The 14,752-nt window shown below is 41.7% G+C and overlaps 1 protein-coding gene across 19 annotated transcripts in view; it reads right to left on the reverse strand.

Annotated features, from left to right (window-relative positions):
• Positions 1-6,889: 6,889 nt before the first annotated feature.
• The window catches only part of ANK2 (ankyrin 2), a 689,834-nt gene continuing 681,971 nt past the window's right edge, over positions 6,890-14,752 (reverse strand). For 18 of the 19 annotated variants that reach the window (XM_073804947.1, XM_033856740.2, XM_073804945.1 and 15 more), the window contains one exon: positions 8,990-9,145. In XM_073804947.1, coding sequence (XP_073661048.1) covers positions 9,131-9,145 — 15 coding nt within the window. In that variant the 3' untranslated portion in view covers positions 8,990-9,130. Of the gene's footprint in view, positions 9,146-12,309; positions 12,402-14,752 lie in introns of all 19 variants that reach the window. The other variant, XM_073804958.1, reaches the window with a different exon arrangement.

Consider the following 14,752-nt stretch of genomic DNA (forward strand, 5'->3'; position numbering starts at 1 on the left):
AACCAGGTGGTCCGTTGTATAAGTTCCAGGCCAAGTCCCGAGGCCCGAGAACCAAGAGCAGAAGATAAACGTTCCAGCAACACTCGCCCTTTCTTTGTCTTTTGTTCTGTTCAAGCCTTTAATGGAATGCACGATCCTCACCTGCGTTGTTGAGGCGGTGTCTTCTTTACTCCGTCTACTCATCAAACGCTACCCTCTACTGGAAACAGCTGCACAGACACCCAGAAGTAATGTACCAGCTCTCTGGTCATCCCTTAGCACAATCAAATTGACAGGCAAAATTAACCATCACTTTAGGGTTTACCTTTACTATCTCTTCTGTGATCAATTTTTAAACAAAATCATCTCTTTTATTCAGGTTTCTGCATTTACTTACATAAAATTAGGTAACATTTTCTTATAATTATTTCCTCCCTGATTATCTTCCTAAAGAGATTCTACTCCTCATTCCTCTGTGTGCGTGTGTGTGTGCGTGCGTGTGCGCGTGTGCGTGCGCGCGCGCGCGTACTGGCGAGGTGGAGGGGCCAGGCGGGCGGAGGGTGCGGATTCCTCACCCTGAGGAGCAACCCTCCAACACCAGCTGGATGGGGTCGATTCTGACACTATACTCGGAGACAGTATCAGATCCCACAGGTTCAGGGCTCAGTCTTACAAGACTGTGCCCTCCCCTACCCGCCCCCCCTTCAGACACAATTCAAAAGGCCAGGTTGTTACCTGTGTGCACACCAGCTATAGAGTTTCCAGTGACCCCCTCGCTGGGTTCAATTCATCTGCCAAAGCAGCTCATAGAACTCAGAGAAACATTGTACTTACTAGATCGCGGGTTTATTATAAAAGGATATATAACTCAGGAAGAGCCAGATGGAGGAGCTGCACAGGGCAAGGTGTGGGGAAAGGAGCTTCCAAGTCCTCTCTCTGCTAGCGCCCACTCTCCCCACATCTCCAAGTGTTCATTCACCCATCCAGAAGCTTTCCAAACCCCAGCCATTTGGGGTTTTATGGAGGCCTCATTACACAGGTGTGATTGACTAAATCACTGGCTGTTGGTAATTAACCTCCAGCGCCCGCCTCTCCCTGGAAATTGGGGGGGTGGGGTGGTGGACGCAATATTCCACCCCTCTGTTCACGGTTGGTTCCCCTGGCATCCAGTCCCCATCCTTAAGTGCTTTCCAAAAGTCACTGCATTAACATAAACTTAGGTGTAGTGGAAAGGGTTTGTTAAGAATAGCAAGACATCTATTTCACGTTTGTGGCTCTGAAGCCATGTGAGGAACTGAGGAAAAGAGACCAAATATTATAACAAAAGATGCTCCCATTGCTTCTGTCCCTCAGGAAATTCCCAGGGTTTTAGGAACTCCATGCCAGAAACCAAGACCAAATATATTTCTTATTATAAATCACAATATCACACTCCCCCATTCTCTTTCTTACTATTGCACATTTCTGCTTTCTCTGACTTCTTGTTTATGTTAGTGGCAATTTATCTATATTATTGTTTCAAAAGACAGCTCTCAGATAGATTTTGCATTTTTACTGTTTTTTATTGTAATTAATAAATTGATTCTTGAAGGTTTGTATTTATCTCAATATATATTACATGTGGCATACTCTCTAAGTTTGCCACAGGCCTTACTAGTTCTTATTTTCTTTGCCCAGACAACTCACACATTGTTTTCCTGTCCTGCCACTCTAGGCATAAGAATTATGACCCTTAGTTTAAGGCTTTTAGTTTTCCTATGACCTATGCTTAGACATATCCCATAGTTTCTAACGCATTAAGTTTGAAGATTTTTTTGAAGCCAGACTTGAAGGAGGATTGTGAAAGAGGAAACTGGGGAAGCATACGCAGGGAGAGAGAGAGAGAGCGAGCGAGCATTGGTTGCCAGGACTGGAGGATAAATTTGTTTTCTCAGAAACTGGGAGAAACCTGAAAGTGTGCCTAGGCGGGAGAGAGAGCCAGTAGAGAGCATAACTGGTGAAAACAGTAAGGGCTAGCGTGCATGTGGATATGAATAATTTGGGAGGTAGGAAGAGGACAAGCATTTGTGATGGTTAATTTTATGTGTCAAATTGACTGGGCCCTGGATGGTCAAGCGTTGTTCTGAGTGTGTCTCTGAGAGCATTTCGGGATGAGATTAACAATTGACTTGGTAGGCTGAGGAAAGCCAATTGCCCTTTCCAGCGTGGGTGGGTGGGCCTTATCCAATCAGTTGAAAGCCTGACTAGAACACAAAGGCTGACCCTCCCTTGAGTAAGAGGGACCTTCTTCTGCTTGACTGCCTTGAGTTGGGGCATGGATCTCTTCCTGCCTTCAAACTCGGACTGAGACATTGCCTCTTAGATCTGGAGCCTGCTGGCTCTTGGACCGAAGCTATACCATCCTGGATCTCAGCTTGCTGACTGCAGATTCTGAGACTGCTTGGCCTCTAAAATCACATGGGCCAATTCCTTATCATAAGTGTCTATTCATGCATACATCCTACTGTTTCTGTTTCTCTGTAGAACCCTGACCAATACAGCACTGAAGTAATTAATGCCCATTGACAACTAATTTCTTATAAAACAGAGTCAAGGTCATCGGCTGAGTATGAAGCATGTGAGGAAGTCGGTTTTGGGAGAGATTTTGCAGAAGGATAGAAGTGAGGATGGTACTGAACAGGGCTTATTTCCTTATAAGTAAGGTAACAAGGTATTTCTCTAGAAGAAACTTAAATTTTAATTAATGATTTGTGAAATTATTGGTTCCGTATGTGTCTGCTGCAAGATTATAAACTCAAGGGGTAGGGACTATGTGTTTCAAAGATGGAGCATGGTTTGCTATTGGAGCCATCTGCTTGGGTTCTTATCCTAGCTTTGCTGTTTTTCAACTGCACGATCTTGAATGAATTACCCAAGTTTTTTGTCCCTCAATTTCCTCATCTATGTATACTTCATAGGATTTGGTAGAAATTAAAGAAGTTTCAAGGGCACTTTCAATGGCGACTGGCAATGGTAAAAAGTCATGATCATCTTGGCCTCAATCTACCCTAAGTACTTAGCAAAATGTCTGGAATAGAGTAGGTCTTGAGTGCGTGAGTGAGTGAATGGAAGAAGACTGTTATTCTGTGGCTCAGCCCCTGTGTTGTTGCTGCTCTAGTCTACATTCTTCCCTGCAGGCAGGGGAAGATGGTCAGAACTATATTTTTTGGAATCCCTTTCCAGTGGCGTTATGTGATACATTCTGCCAACGATAAGTGTCTGCCTGATGTTTGAAAGGGAAAGAAAAGGAAACAAATTATTTGTCAAGGGGCAGCTGGGGAGCGTGCCTGGACTTTGGCAGAAGACAGAGGAGGGTTTTGTGCACTCATGTCCGGGCAAGCACACACTTCTTGCTGCAAAGAGCCCAACCCATCAGTGGCTGCTTGGAGTTCTGATTTCTGATTTCTGCACTTAAGAAGTTTCTTCAAAGTAGCATCGGCTTCCTTGCCTTCACTCTTCTGACTCTTCCAACATTTGTGTAAGCATCTAATGCCCTGCATTAAATCCTTCCCTACTTAAAATACCTAGTGGGCTTTGTTTTTTTGGACTAAACCCAATTGTGGGTGGAGTTGTGTCCTCCAAAAACTCATATGTTGAAGCACTAACCTTCATTTTGTCAAAATGTGACTGTAGTTGGAAACAGAGCCTTTAAAGAGGTGATTAGTTTAAAATGAGGCCAGTTGGGTGGGCCTGATGGAATCTGACTGGTCCTAATAAGAAGATATTTGGACGTACAAAGAGACACAGGGATGCACACACACAGAAGAAAGTGAGGGCATAGGGAGAAGACGGTCTTGTGCAAGCCAAAGAGAAAGAGAAAGGCCTCAGAAGAATCCAATCTGCTGACACCTTGATCTCAGATCTCTGGCCTCCAGAACTGTGAGAAAATTCATTTCTGCTGTTTAAGCCATCTAGTATGTAGTGTTTTGTTATGGCAGTCCTAGGAAACTAACATACCAATCTAAAGGCTAACGGCATTGTTGGAAGAACAGACTCTCCAAATTGTTCCTCTGACTTTTTGGGGTGAGAGAGTGGGTGGCCGGGGGAGGTGTTTCTCTAAGGTATCAAATATTTGTGAGTCACTTGGAAAATACACACAAGGTCCACCTCATCCAGAAGTTGCTGCTAGACTAGTGTCACGTAAACCCTATATCGTGGCCTGGAGGAGGGCTGAGTTCTGATCAACGCCCAAGAAAAACTGGCAGGATGTGGATTTCACGCTGACATTGTAATTCAATTGTTTCTGCACAACCGCAAAGGCAGCTGTTGTGTTCAGATCCACCTCCAGTCCAGCCCGGGGCCCTGCCAGCACTTCTCTTTGCAGCAGCTAAGCTGGACGTAGGGGAGTTTGGGTGGCTTTATCTAATTCGCTAGTTTCGAAAGTGGAAAAGAAAGAAAACCCGAGCTAGAGTATGTGTGGGAAGTTTGAAAAAGGACTGGAGACCAGAACTGTGCGCTAAGAGCCTGATGAGAAGAAGAGGTCCTGAAGAATCCTTCCCCAGAAGGGGAAGTGAATCAAAGGGCTTAATTGACAAGCACGTTCTGCGAGTCCCTGAGAGGAAGCAGCTAACTTTATTTTCTAACCTAGAGGGCTAACACCTTCAATACCAATCCAGAGGCTCACTCCTCCCCAAAGAAGTGGAAGGTCACAAATACGGGTCCGTACCTAATGGCCTCCAAGGACACATAGGCCACCGCGGCACTTCTGGATTAAAGGGGGTGACAAATGGGGCAGGACTTGCTGCCCTTCCCTGGGTCTGGTAAGGCCAGAGGGTTCTGAGGCAAGTACAGTCAGCCCTCCTTATTCGAAGTTCTGCATTCTTGGATTCAACCAATCGTGGATCAGTTTTTCACCTATTGAATCCCTGGATGCAGAACACGCGGATTTGGAGGGCTGACTCTACTACACAATTTTATACAAGGGACTTGAGCATCCACGGGTTTTGGTTTCCGCAGGGGGTCTGGAAGCAGCTGTGGATAATGAGGGATGACTGTATTATCCTCTTATTTTACTGATAAGGGAATTGTGTGCCTGTGGGTAAACTTTCACAAAGTCACATAAATATCAACATAGCTGGATTGATTCCAGTCCAGTCTTTTCCAAGATCATCTGTTTAACCCTTGTGTCATAGTGCCTCACTGAAATATTTCAAGGATATATTAACCGAGCATTTCTAGTGATTGAAGATATCTGTTGAAGTACTGCAAATACCACTGTCAAGTATCTCTGGCTACCATACATAACAGCTCTACCCAAAATATATTTATGTGTATCGTTTACTCCATACCTTGGAGCTAATCCAAAGCAAGGGAGTACTTCTTTTTTTCCCCAGGAGTATAACCGAAAAAGAATATTTTAACTTGTGTGCAGGAGTTGGGTGGGAATGTTTTTCTTAAGGTCTTTAAAAGATTTTCTTAAATGTTCTATTCTTAGAGTGAGAAAAAGTTGTATTACATATTTACATAGGTGATTCATTCCAAGATTGTAATTCTAGCTTTAATCAGATCAGAAACAGAAAGCATACCTTAACTGAAGGAAGGACAGTGTAGTTTTTAAGCAGGGAGTGGTGACTGAAGACAGACTTGTTCAAACAGCTTTTTTTTTTTATAACATAATGAAAACAAGCAGACCATCTTTATGAATTAAGAAAAACTTGTAGTGATTTTGGTTCTCATTAAATATTTGTTTAGCTTCCCTTTATCTGTTTTATTCATGTGCTTGTCTACTTGCCCACACCCAGACCTTCCGTGATGACATAAATGACACAGGCATCTCAAGTTCAAGTTTGTTTCGATGTGCCTGTATTTAATTTGCAACTCTTTATGAGACGTGCATAATCTTCCCTCAGTCTGGAGGGCTCCCCCCAACTTCACATCTTAAATATATTTCTGTAAAAGGTCATATGAATCACTGTTCCTTTTTTTTACTGGGGTTTGCACACCACATAATTAAACACGGGAAGACACTGAACATTCTCTGATGCTTTACTCTCCTTAATTCAAACTCAAGGCAATGGAAGCTCAGAGTTCCTGTCAATAGAAAGCACAGCACGTGAAACAAATGGGAGGAAGAGGGATGGTCACACAGACACTCCCACTCTGGAAAAAAAATTTTTTTGACTCTCTTTTCTTTGAAATATTTCAAGCATAACTGGTACTTTAATTTTGGAAGGTCTTGTAAATCATCCAGGCAGATAAGCCAGATCCAGTGAGTTTCCTATCTCATACTAGATAAGATTTAAATAAAACTTAATTTTTAAACCGTGTCTTTCTGTTCTGTTTTTGCAGTAAAAAATGCTATAGCAGCACTAAAGGGAGTTTTCAAAAAGCAAAACCCAAAATAGTCTCCAAACAAAACTGATTCCAGTTTTGCATATTCCTGCCCTGTCTTCATTTCTATTAACGGATCCATTTCATTTCTAATTCTCAGTCAATGAGAGAGAAATAAAACCCCAGAGCTAAACACTGCTCCCAAAGGCAGAAGGTGTTTCCTGAGAGCCATGACCTTACAGGAGAGAAGTGAATCCGGGGTCCTTCTCTGTGCTGCCCACCCCTGGATCCCCTCTCCTCATGTCCTCCAAGCCCACAAGTTCCTACTTCTCATTTACTAGTGATCCCAAAACGAAATCTTTGTTTTTCTCCCTTTGCATAACGATCGCAATGAAAGTTCTTTGAGGGCAGGGATACAATCTTTCTGTTTCTCCCAGTGCTTAAACAGTGTTGGGCATAGAGCATATTCAGTTACCAAATAAAGAGAACAAAGGCAAGCTGCTTTTCTTTTGGCTTCACGTCTATTTCATCTCTTTAATAACGTCTCACCTCCTGAAATCACAGGTGAGTTCTAAAGAAGAACAAATCACTGTTGCCACACTTGACACTTGTACATTTTATTTAATTAAATCAGCCATTGTACACATTGCAGCTATGTATTGTTAGGGTTGTATTTTTTTCCATTAACTAATACATGCCCTCATAGATATATTCAATTAGTGTTATCACCATGGGAACAAGATGCTGATTCATCAACTGAAAATTCACTTCTTCTCACATTATTCAAGTTTTCTGATTACACAGCAAAAATCAAAATCAAAAAAAGGTGATTAACCATTATGTTGTTACACAGACATCATCTGCACTGCAAATAACACAACAGAAATGCTTTTCTTGAGCTCCAGTGAAGGTGTAGAGAAGGAGGCCATGGTATGTCCAAAATGTTTCACTGTTGGCCTCCTTCGTTTTGGCGGCCAAAGATGCTTGCTTTCCTATCCAGCTGCCAAACGTGCTAGCATTCAAGGCTTAGGAGATCTGGCTTGTGGGAAACCTCCCTCCCAGGAAATCTTCTCTCTTGGCAAAATTACTTGAAATGATGAAATGCCATTGTTTGTCATCTTTGTTTTTGACATTCAGAACAATGAGTCATTTTTGCACAACAGGAAAAGACCAGATAGGATTCGAAAATGTTTAATCCCTGGAGGATAGACTCTGGTTTTCAAAATTTTTTAATTTCATCTTCATTGAATATACTTTTCTTTAACAAATAACTGATTCAAAATGTATACCGTTTATATGAATATATTTGTGAATATATATATATATGTTAAAATGCTACACAGCTTCCACCACTAGAGGAATAAGGAATAGGACATGGAAATCACTCAGATGATTAAAGTCCCTTCTTTGAAACAAACAAACAGGAAAGTGCACAAATGCACTTCAGGGTTTCCAAGGGAGTTTGGATTTCAAATAAATAAACCCAAAATTTTAACCCAAACCAAAATTTTCAGGATTTCTCAATCTCGTCTGCAAGCTAAAAAACAGACCTAGCTGAAAAGTGAAAAGTGCTTGCTCAGGGTAAAAAGAATGAAAACCATCAATGTGATTAGAAGATGGGTTTGAACTGTGGTTTGATTCTTAAATGCTACATGCAGGTATTAGAGAAGATATAAACCTGGAAGAAAAAAATGAAAGAAACCACTCCAACACGGTGAAGGAGTTTAACCGTTTGTGTAGGGGGCAAATCTTGTTTCCAATGAATTATCTACAGTGCAGTGGCCAGGAGAAAGTACCACCAATAAGACAGCGTGGTTTGCTAAAGCAGCAATGAAAACTGGAAAACTACAGTAGTTATAGCTTTTTAAAATACCCTGCCAACATGTCCCAAATCTAAAGGACCTGAAGATGCTAGACAGCTGCAGGATGCCACTGCTGGCAACTGAATACCTCACCGCTTCACCTCGTTGCCACTTCTCCCTTCCTCCCCTCCCTCAGTGGCTGCTGGAGAGTCATAAATCACAGCTGGCCAGCACCAGCAATAAGTGCTTAGTTAGGACAGTTCTTCAAGGTTATGAACCCATCTTTCACTAGGAGCCAGGGCTACTCTGGAAGTTCTAAGGACATGGTAGGTCTGAAGTGCTTCTTTTGCAGGAGAACTGTATTACGTTCGATTGTGTTAGCAATATCTTAGTGAACCATTGTTCAGCAATTCCTAGAGGCCTTTTATTCCGTGATGCCCAGTGTAGTTACGACAGGCAGTGGTTTTAATATGTTGTTCGTCTGAGCATTTTAGCTATATATATTGTACACGGGTATCTCTTTGAAGGATTCCTAGGTATCGTCATTTGAAGAGGTCTGCAGGTGAAGTTCTTCTGTTCAATGGATTTTCATGGAGCTTGTGCAGAAGCCAAGAAGAATAATGGAGGTGGCCAGGTCCCAGGTGAGCACAGACACAACAAAGGAGTGGATACAGCATCCAGGATGAAGGATGCTATCTTTGGTCACAAATTAGCTTACAGTTAAAGAGGATGGGGAAAAACTCAAAAATGCAGCGTATATGCTAAGGGTGGAAATCCCATTCATCAAGCCAGTTAGTTCACTCCTCTAATGAAACGGGAAGTTGCATATCGAGTGAATGTGTGGTTTCTGGTGTGAGAATTGGACAGCCTCTCATTTGGCCTCTTGCTTCAAGTCCTCCTTGCAGAAATGCCGAAGGAGTCGCTTGAGGTCATGCTGGAGGTCGTCCTGGTCTAGTGCTTCTGGGACATCCTCCAGGTGCTCCAGGTAAATGCGTTTTCCATGCTGGTCCTTCACCACAGCCCTCTTCTGGGTTCTAGCTTTACTCATTGTTGTCCTGGAGGAAAACAGACAAGAGAACATTATATTCTTTCTTCACTGCTAAAAGGCAGCCACTACCTTTGGTATAAGAGTACCCATGATACGAAAGTACTGCTTATTGTCTTAACCTCTAGATATTTCTACACTGGGCTATTAGTAGGACAAGTACAGCCATCTTTTCCCTTCTTCCTTTTAAACATGGTTCTCCTATCTGAAATGACTCATGAGATTTTTAAAAAGTATTTTGGAACAAGGAGTTTTTTTTAAACCTTTAGGAAATATTTCAAATAAATGAAACCGTGCTTTCATATGATTCCCTCAAAAAGTAATTAACCACACAATCATTCATGTTTTGATTAGGAAAGAACGTGGCTCCTCCTGAAATAGCGATTCCATACGTAATGTTTGACAGGCTAAGAAACACAGTTTTTGATTTAATTTATTTAAAATACCTTAGCTGCCAGCTTAATCCTTAGAGTACTACCCAGCTCAAACTTCCCGAAAATGTCCTAAGAGAACTTTTCCATGGGATATAGGTCTTTAAAAACTGGAATAATATTCTATCAGCATAAAGGCAGGTGACTACCAGCAAGAGTTGCAGGTTGGCCCAGGCCTCTGAAGCTTCATCCGGAGACAGTGGGGAAGGGAGAGGGAAAGGAAAAAACCCACCGAGAGACACATCCTTCCTCTGTCTTCCCAGCACGCAAGTACTGGCCCACTTTATACCTCCTACAGCTACTCAACAGTGTACTGATTTCTTGGCCCGTCATCAGACTGGCCATTACTTGAGAAAAGCGGCTCTGACGTACTATTACGTCGGTACTATTATTTTCCTGCATCCTTTCTTGAAAATGATTATACTGTGATTTGTTCCCTCTCAGTTCTTCTCCCTCTCTACTTGTTTATGTATTTACTTTTGGTTCCATTGGATTTTCGTGGCTGCGCGCAGGCTCTTCTCTAGTTGTGCCGAGCGGGGGCTACTCTTCGTTGTGGAGCATGGGCTCTAGGCGCGCAGGCTTCAGTAGCTGTGGCGCACGGGCTTAGTTGCTCCGCGGCACGTGGGATCTTCCCGGACCAAGGATCGAACTTGTGTCCCCTGCATTGGCAGGCGGATTCTTAACCACTGCGCCACCAGGGAAGTCCCTTCCTCTCTACTGGTAAATATAATTCTTCATTCCGCAAATATGTGGTGAACGTGCCTTATGGGCCAGGTACTATTATTATAATAACAAGTAAGGAAACTGGATCTCAGAGAATTTAAGCAGTGCTCCAAATAAAAAATAATCCAGTTACTACGCAGCGGGGCCAAAAGTCAAAGATTCCAGAGCGTGAATCTGTCACCACGACGCCATGCAGCCTTGCTTTACAGCACCATCAGAAGGATCAGTTTTCATAGCTTTACCCAGCATTTTCCTTATAGATTCCTAGTGTCCAGAAGCTGGGGGCTCTGCCCATGGGCTGCCCTTAGCATTACTCTACCTTCCAACACCTCTATGCATTTCTTAAGATCACCTAGACTTTTAAAAAATGGCTGACTTCAGCCAGAACTCTTCTGGCTTTCCTTTGGACATCTTGTCTCCTACCTTCTTTCGTGTTTTCTTACCTCCCCTTTCCTTTGATTCTACATGAATTATTTGGTATCTGAAAGCAAACTTAAATTTGTTCCTTTTGATAAAAAGGTCAAATTTGGTTCCAGTGGTTGAAATCAGATTACGATTTCTAACTATTCAGCATCCACATATATTTTTTTCTCCCCAAAGGCAAATATCTGACTATCGCTGCCAAGAGCTAGTAAAAACCTCTATGGCATTAGTGTCGGGGGATAAGCTTCTATCATAGGACATTCCCTGGCGTTTTGTGCTCACACATGTAGACGAATATATTTATGAATACGCATATGTATGCGACTCAAGCAGCGGGTATGATCAAATGTCTTCAGCAACATATAAGATAAAGTGTTGCAGATCACGAATAGACTTCCATGACTAAGCAGCTGTGGAACTGGATTGAGATGTCTATATCCCTAGCTTCGCAACTCACCAGCTGTCATGGCGAATTTTGGATTAATTGATCTCTAAATCTATTCCCATGCGAAGATCTCATGATGCTAGGGTGTCTGTGGTTTATGTGGTTCCATATGAATGATGGAGTAAAAGACTTAAAAAGTTCAGAGTATAAGAAGCACTTTATCCTTAATTCATATATAGCATTTTTAAAGTTCTGTGAGCAATTACTCTCTTTTATATTCCTAGCTGGGGCTGTTTTTCACATGTGGTTGGAGGGTGGAATCGTGACAGAACCTTTAATTTCACTGTTCTAATTATTATGCTCTACAGGCTAAACATAGCTTTGTAGAGTACTATAAATGACAATCTTTCTCTTCTTTTTAATGAAGTGAAAAGCACAACAGTAACTTCAATTTCCATTGTGTCTTTTCACTGCAAAGCTGAGAACATTCTGTCAATCCTCACAGTGCTGCTAGAGGCCCAGAGAGAGGTGAGGGTATAGACCAAGGCAACAGTGCCGAAGTTTACACATCAAATAGGGGATGGGGGTGGACTGGAAAGCCTCATAGCTGGTCCCTGTTCATATGCACAAATATGAGCTGCTTACTGCTTTTAGGATACTTTCTTAACTTATTAAAGCCCCTGGTTTCAGCCTCGCTAGGTGCATTGAGGTTCAAACCTCATGTTATTTGCCACTCACGCTCATGTTATGTGCCACTCACATGCAGAGTCATGAAGCAGCTTGTTTAAAACAAAAACAAACAAAAACACCATGTGCCCTTCAAAGGAATGATTACCAAGAGCTGAAGGCACCTGGTCACAAGATTAGTTTGTGAGCAATTGATTAGATTCCTCTTACTGTGCTGGGCAATGGAATATCCCAGCTGCTTGGCCTCAGCGAAATTGATGACTTGCTGAAACCCAGGGAGCGACTGTGTAAACAGTTGTCTGACTATCATCATGCCTTAGTATTACATTTAAAACATCAAGAGGACACTTCAGGAATGACACAGCGACACATGTACCACTTGACAAAAGTCTTACAATGCAGGGAGAGTCTGCAGTTTCCAAGGGGTTTTAAGGTAGATGCAGGGGCTCTATTTTTCTTTTCTTAAAATTGGAAAACTTTTTAAAGGTGTTAGTTGGCAAAGCATCACCCCATGCTAACCCAAACCTTCTAAGTATTGATCCATCCTCCTTCAGGATTTCATTCTCTACTAAACTGGGGGAGTGGACTTTCATGTGGCTACCTGTGTAACTCAGAGCCTGAAGTGAGAAAAAAAAGAAAAGAAGACAAAACCCATCATAAACCATAGACTGTAACATAACCTATTATTCTGCTTAACGAATAGTATAAAAAAACATGCTTGAAAGGATAAAGAAAAACAGTTCTTAGGGGCAGATCTAATTATTGAGTTTTATTTAGCAAGTCTGTTAAATTTCTCCCATTTGTGAGGGAGATTTGTTCTATTGATAATTATTTTACGATTCTTGCAAACTATACTGGTTGACTTCTACTTTCGTGCTTGCCTTACCCGCATCCTTTCTGCAGTGAAGACTCTAATAACAAATACAATGAATAATGACCAGAGGCAAAAACACGCAACGGACAAATAAGGCCCAAAGTGTATAATCAGATAATACATCTTTTGATTGTCCAAGGCCACCAGTTGTCAAAATGTGAAGAACTAAAAGTATTTAAAATAAGGTATGCTCTTAATATCCCAATGCATTCATATATAATCTCAATGCACATTGTGGGTATGAAAGAGGACATACATGTAACATTTAACTTCAAAATGTTTCAATAGCAAAGAATGTCTCAAAGATGTTTGCACATGCCCGCCATCCCTTAGCTGAAACCTTTGGCGCCAGATGTGTTTTAGATTTCAGATTTTTTTTCCTTTTGGATTTTAGAAAGGTAATATGATGTATATACTGTATATTCTAATAGCTCAGATAGGATAGGGACAGCATCCTGTAATCAAAGCCATTGATATATCAATAGCAAAACATGAACATTCACTCTTGTAGAATAAAAAAGACTGCCAAGTCATTACAGCCCCATGTCAGTTCACATTAAGTTTTATTGCCAAATTAGCTTGCTACTAACCTATAAAACTTGTTTTGGTTTTCAGAATGTTGGGATTTTTTTTTTTTTAAGATATGGAAATTTATTTCAGATGATCTTCACCAGCACCATAAGTTCCATTCCCTGGATCAAAATTCTTATACCAACATTTTGATATCTTCAGTGTTCCAAATCCAGAATTCAAAATAGAAAATTGTGACATTTTATTCAAATTGGCTGCTCATTTATTGAAAAGACCTAGAATGTGTAGTTTTTTGTTTTTTTTTGTTTTTTTTTGGTTTAGAATGTGTAGTTTGAAAAACATTCTAGACAATAAGCAGCAGCCTGAAACCCTCTTTTAACTGGTGATATAGAAACAAAATATTCAATATTATATAAAATAAGCCAATTGATTTTTAATTGCCAAATGCTAATATAAGGTTATCAATTATGGCATTTGTAGCATTACCAATCTATTAGTTGTGGGGTTTTTTATTAATTTTTATTGGAGTACGGTCGCTTTACAATGTTGTATTAGCCTCCACTGCACAACAAAATGAATCAGCGTATACACGTACAGATATCCCCTCCCTTTTGTTTGTTTGTTTTTTTTTTTTTTTTGCGGTACGCGGGCCTCTCAATTCTGTGGCCTCTCCCGTTGCGGAGCACAGGCTCCGGACGCGCAGGCTCAACGGTCATGGCTCACGGGCCCAACCGCTCCGCGGCATGTGGGATCTTCCCGGACCGGGGCACGAACCCGTGTCCCCTGCATCGGCAGGCGGACTCTCAACCACTACGCCACCAGGGAAGCCCTATCCCCTCCCTTTTGGACTTCCCTCCCATTTAAGTTACCACAGTGCACTAGGTGAGCTCCAGAATGTTGGGATTTTTGAATTGTAATAAGTGTTTGTGGATGTCACTGTGGACCTGTTTCCTAATTATTGAAAATCAGAACTTAACTAATAAAAGATACCCGAATTTTCTTTAATGCCTATCGTTGGAAATATCTGAGAATATTAGCTAGCAAAGATAATGTACAATACCTATTTCTTTCCCTTACTAATTGGGAGTGCAAGTCACTTCTGGGACTTTTAGGCAAGATGTACAATCATGTCCCGACTTCAGAGATTCTGATTCTCATTGAGCTGAAGCGAATCCTGGTCATATGGATTTTTTTTTTTTTTTTTTTTGCGGTATGCGGGCCTCTCACTGTTGTGGCCTCTCCCGTTGCGGAGCACAGGCTCCGGACGTGCAGGCTCAGCGGCCATGGCTCATGGGCCTAGCCGCTCCGCGGCATGTGGGATCCTTCTGGACCGGGGCACGAACCCGCGTCCCCTGCATCAGCAGGCGGACTCTCAACCACTGTGCCACCAGGGAAGCCCCATATGGATTTTTTAAAGCTTTTAAGGTGGCACAAATGAACACAATAAGTTGAGTAAAATATTATTTCACTGTATACATTATTCAAACAGGAATTCTACTCTCTTGAATTATTCTGCATCCTTCCATGAATACATGTATGGAATGACACAATGATAAATGATTT

The sequence above is a fragment of the Tursiops truncatus genome, chromosome 5, assembly GCF_011762595.2.
Source record: "Tursiops truncatus isolate mTurTru1 chromosome 5, mTurTru1.mat.Y, whole genome shotgun sequence".
Lineage (NCBI taxonomy): Eukaryota > Metazoa > Chordata > Mammalia > Artiodactyla > Delphinidae > Tursiops > Tursiops truncatus.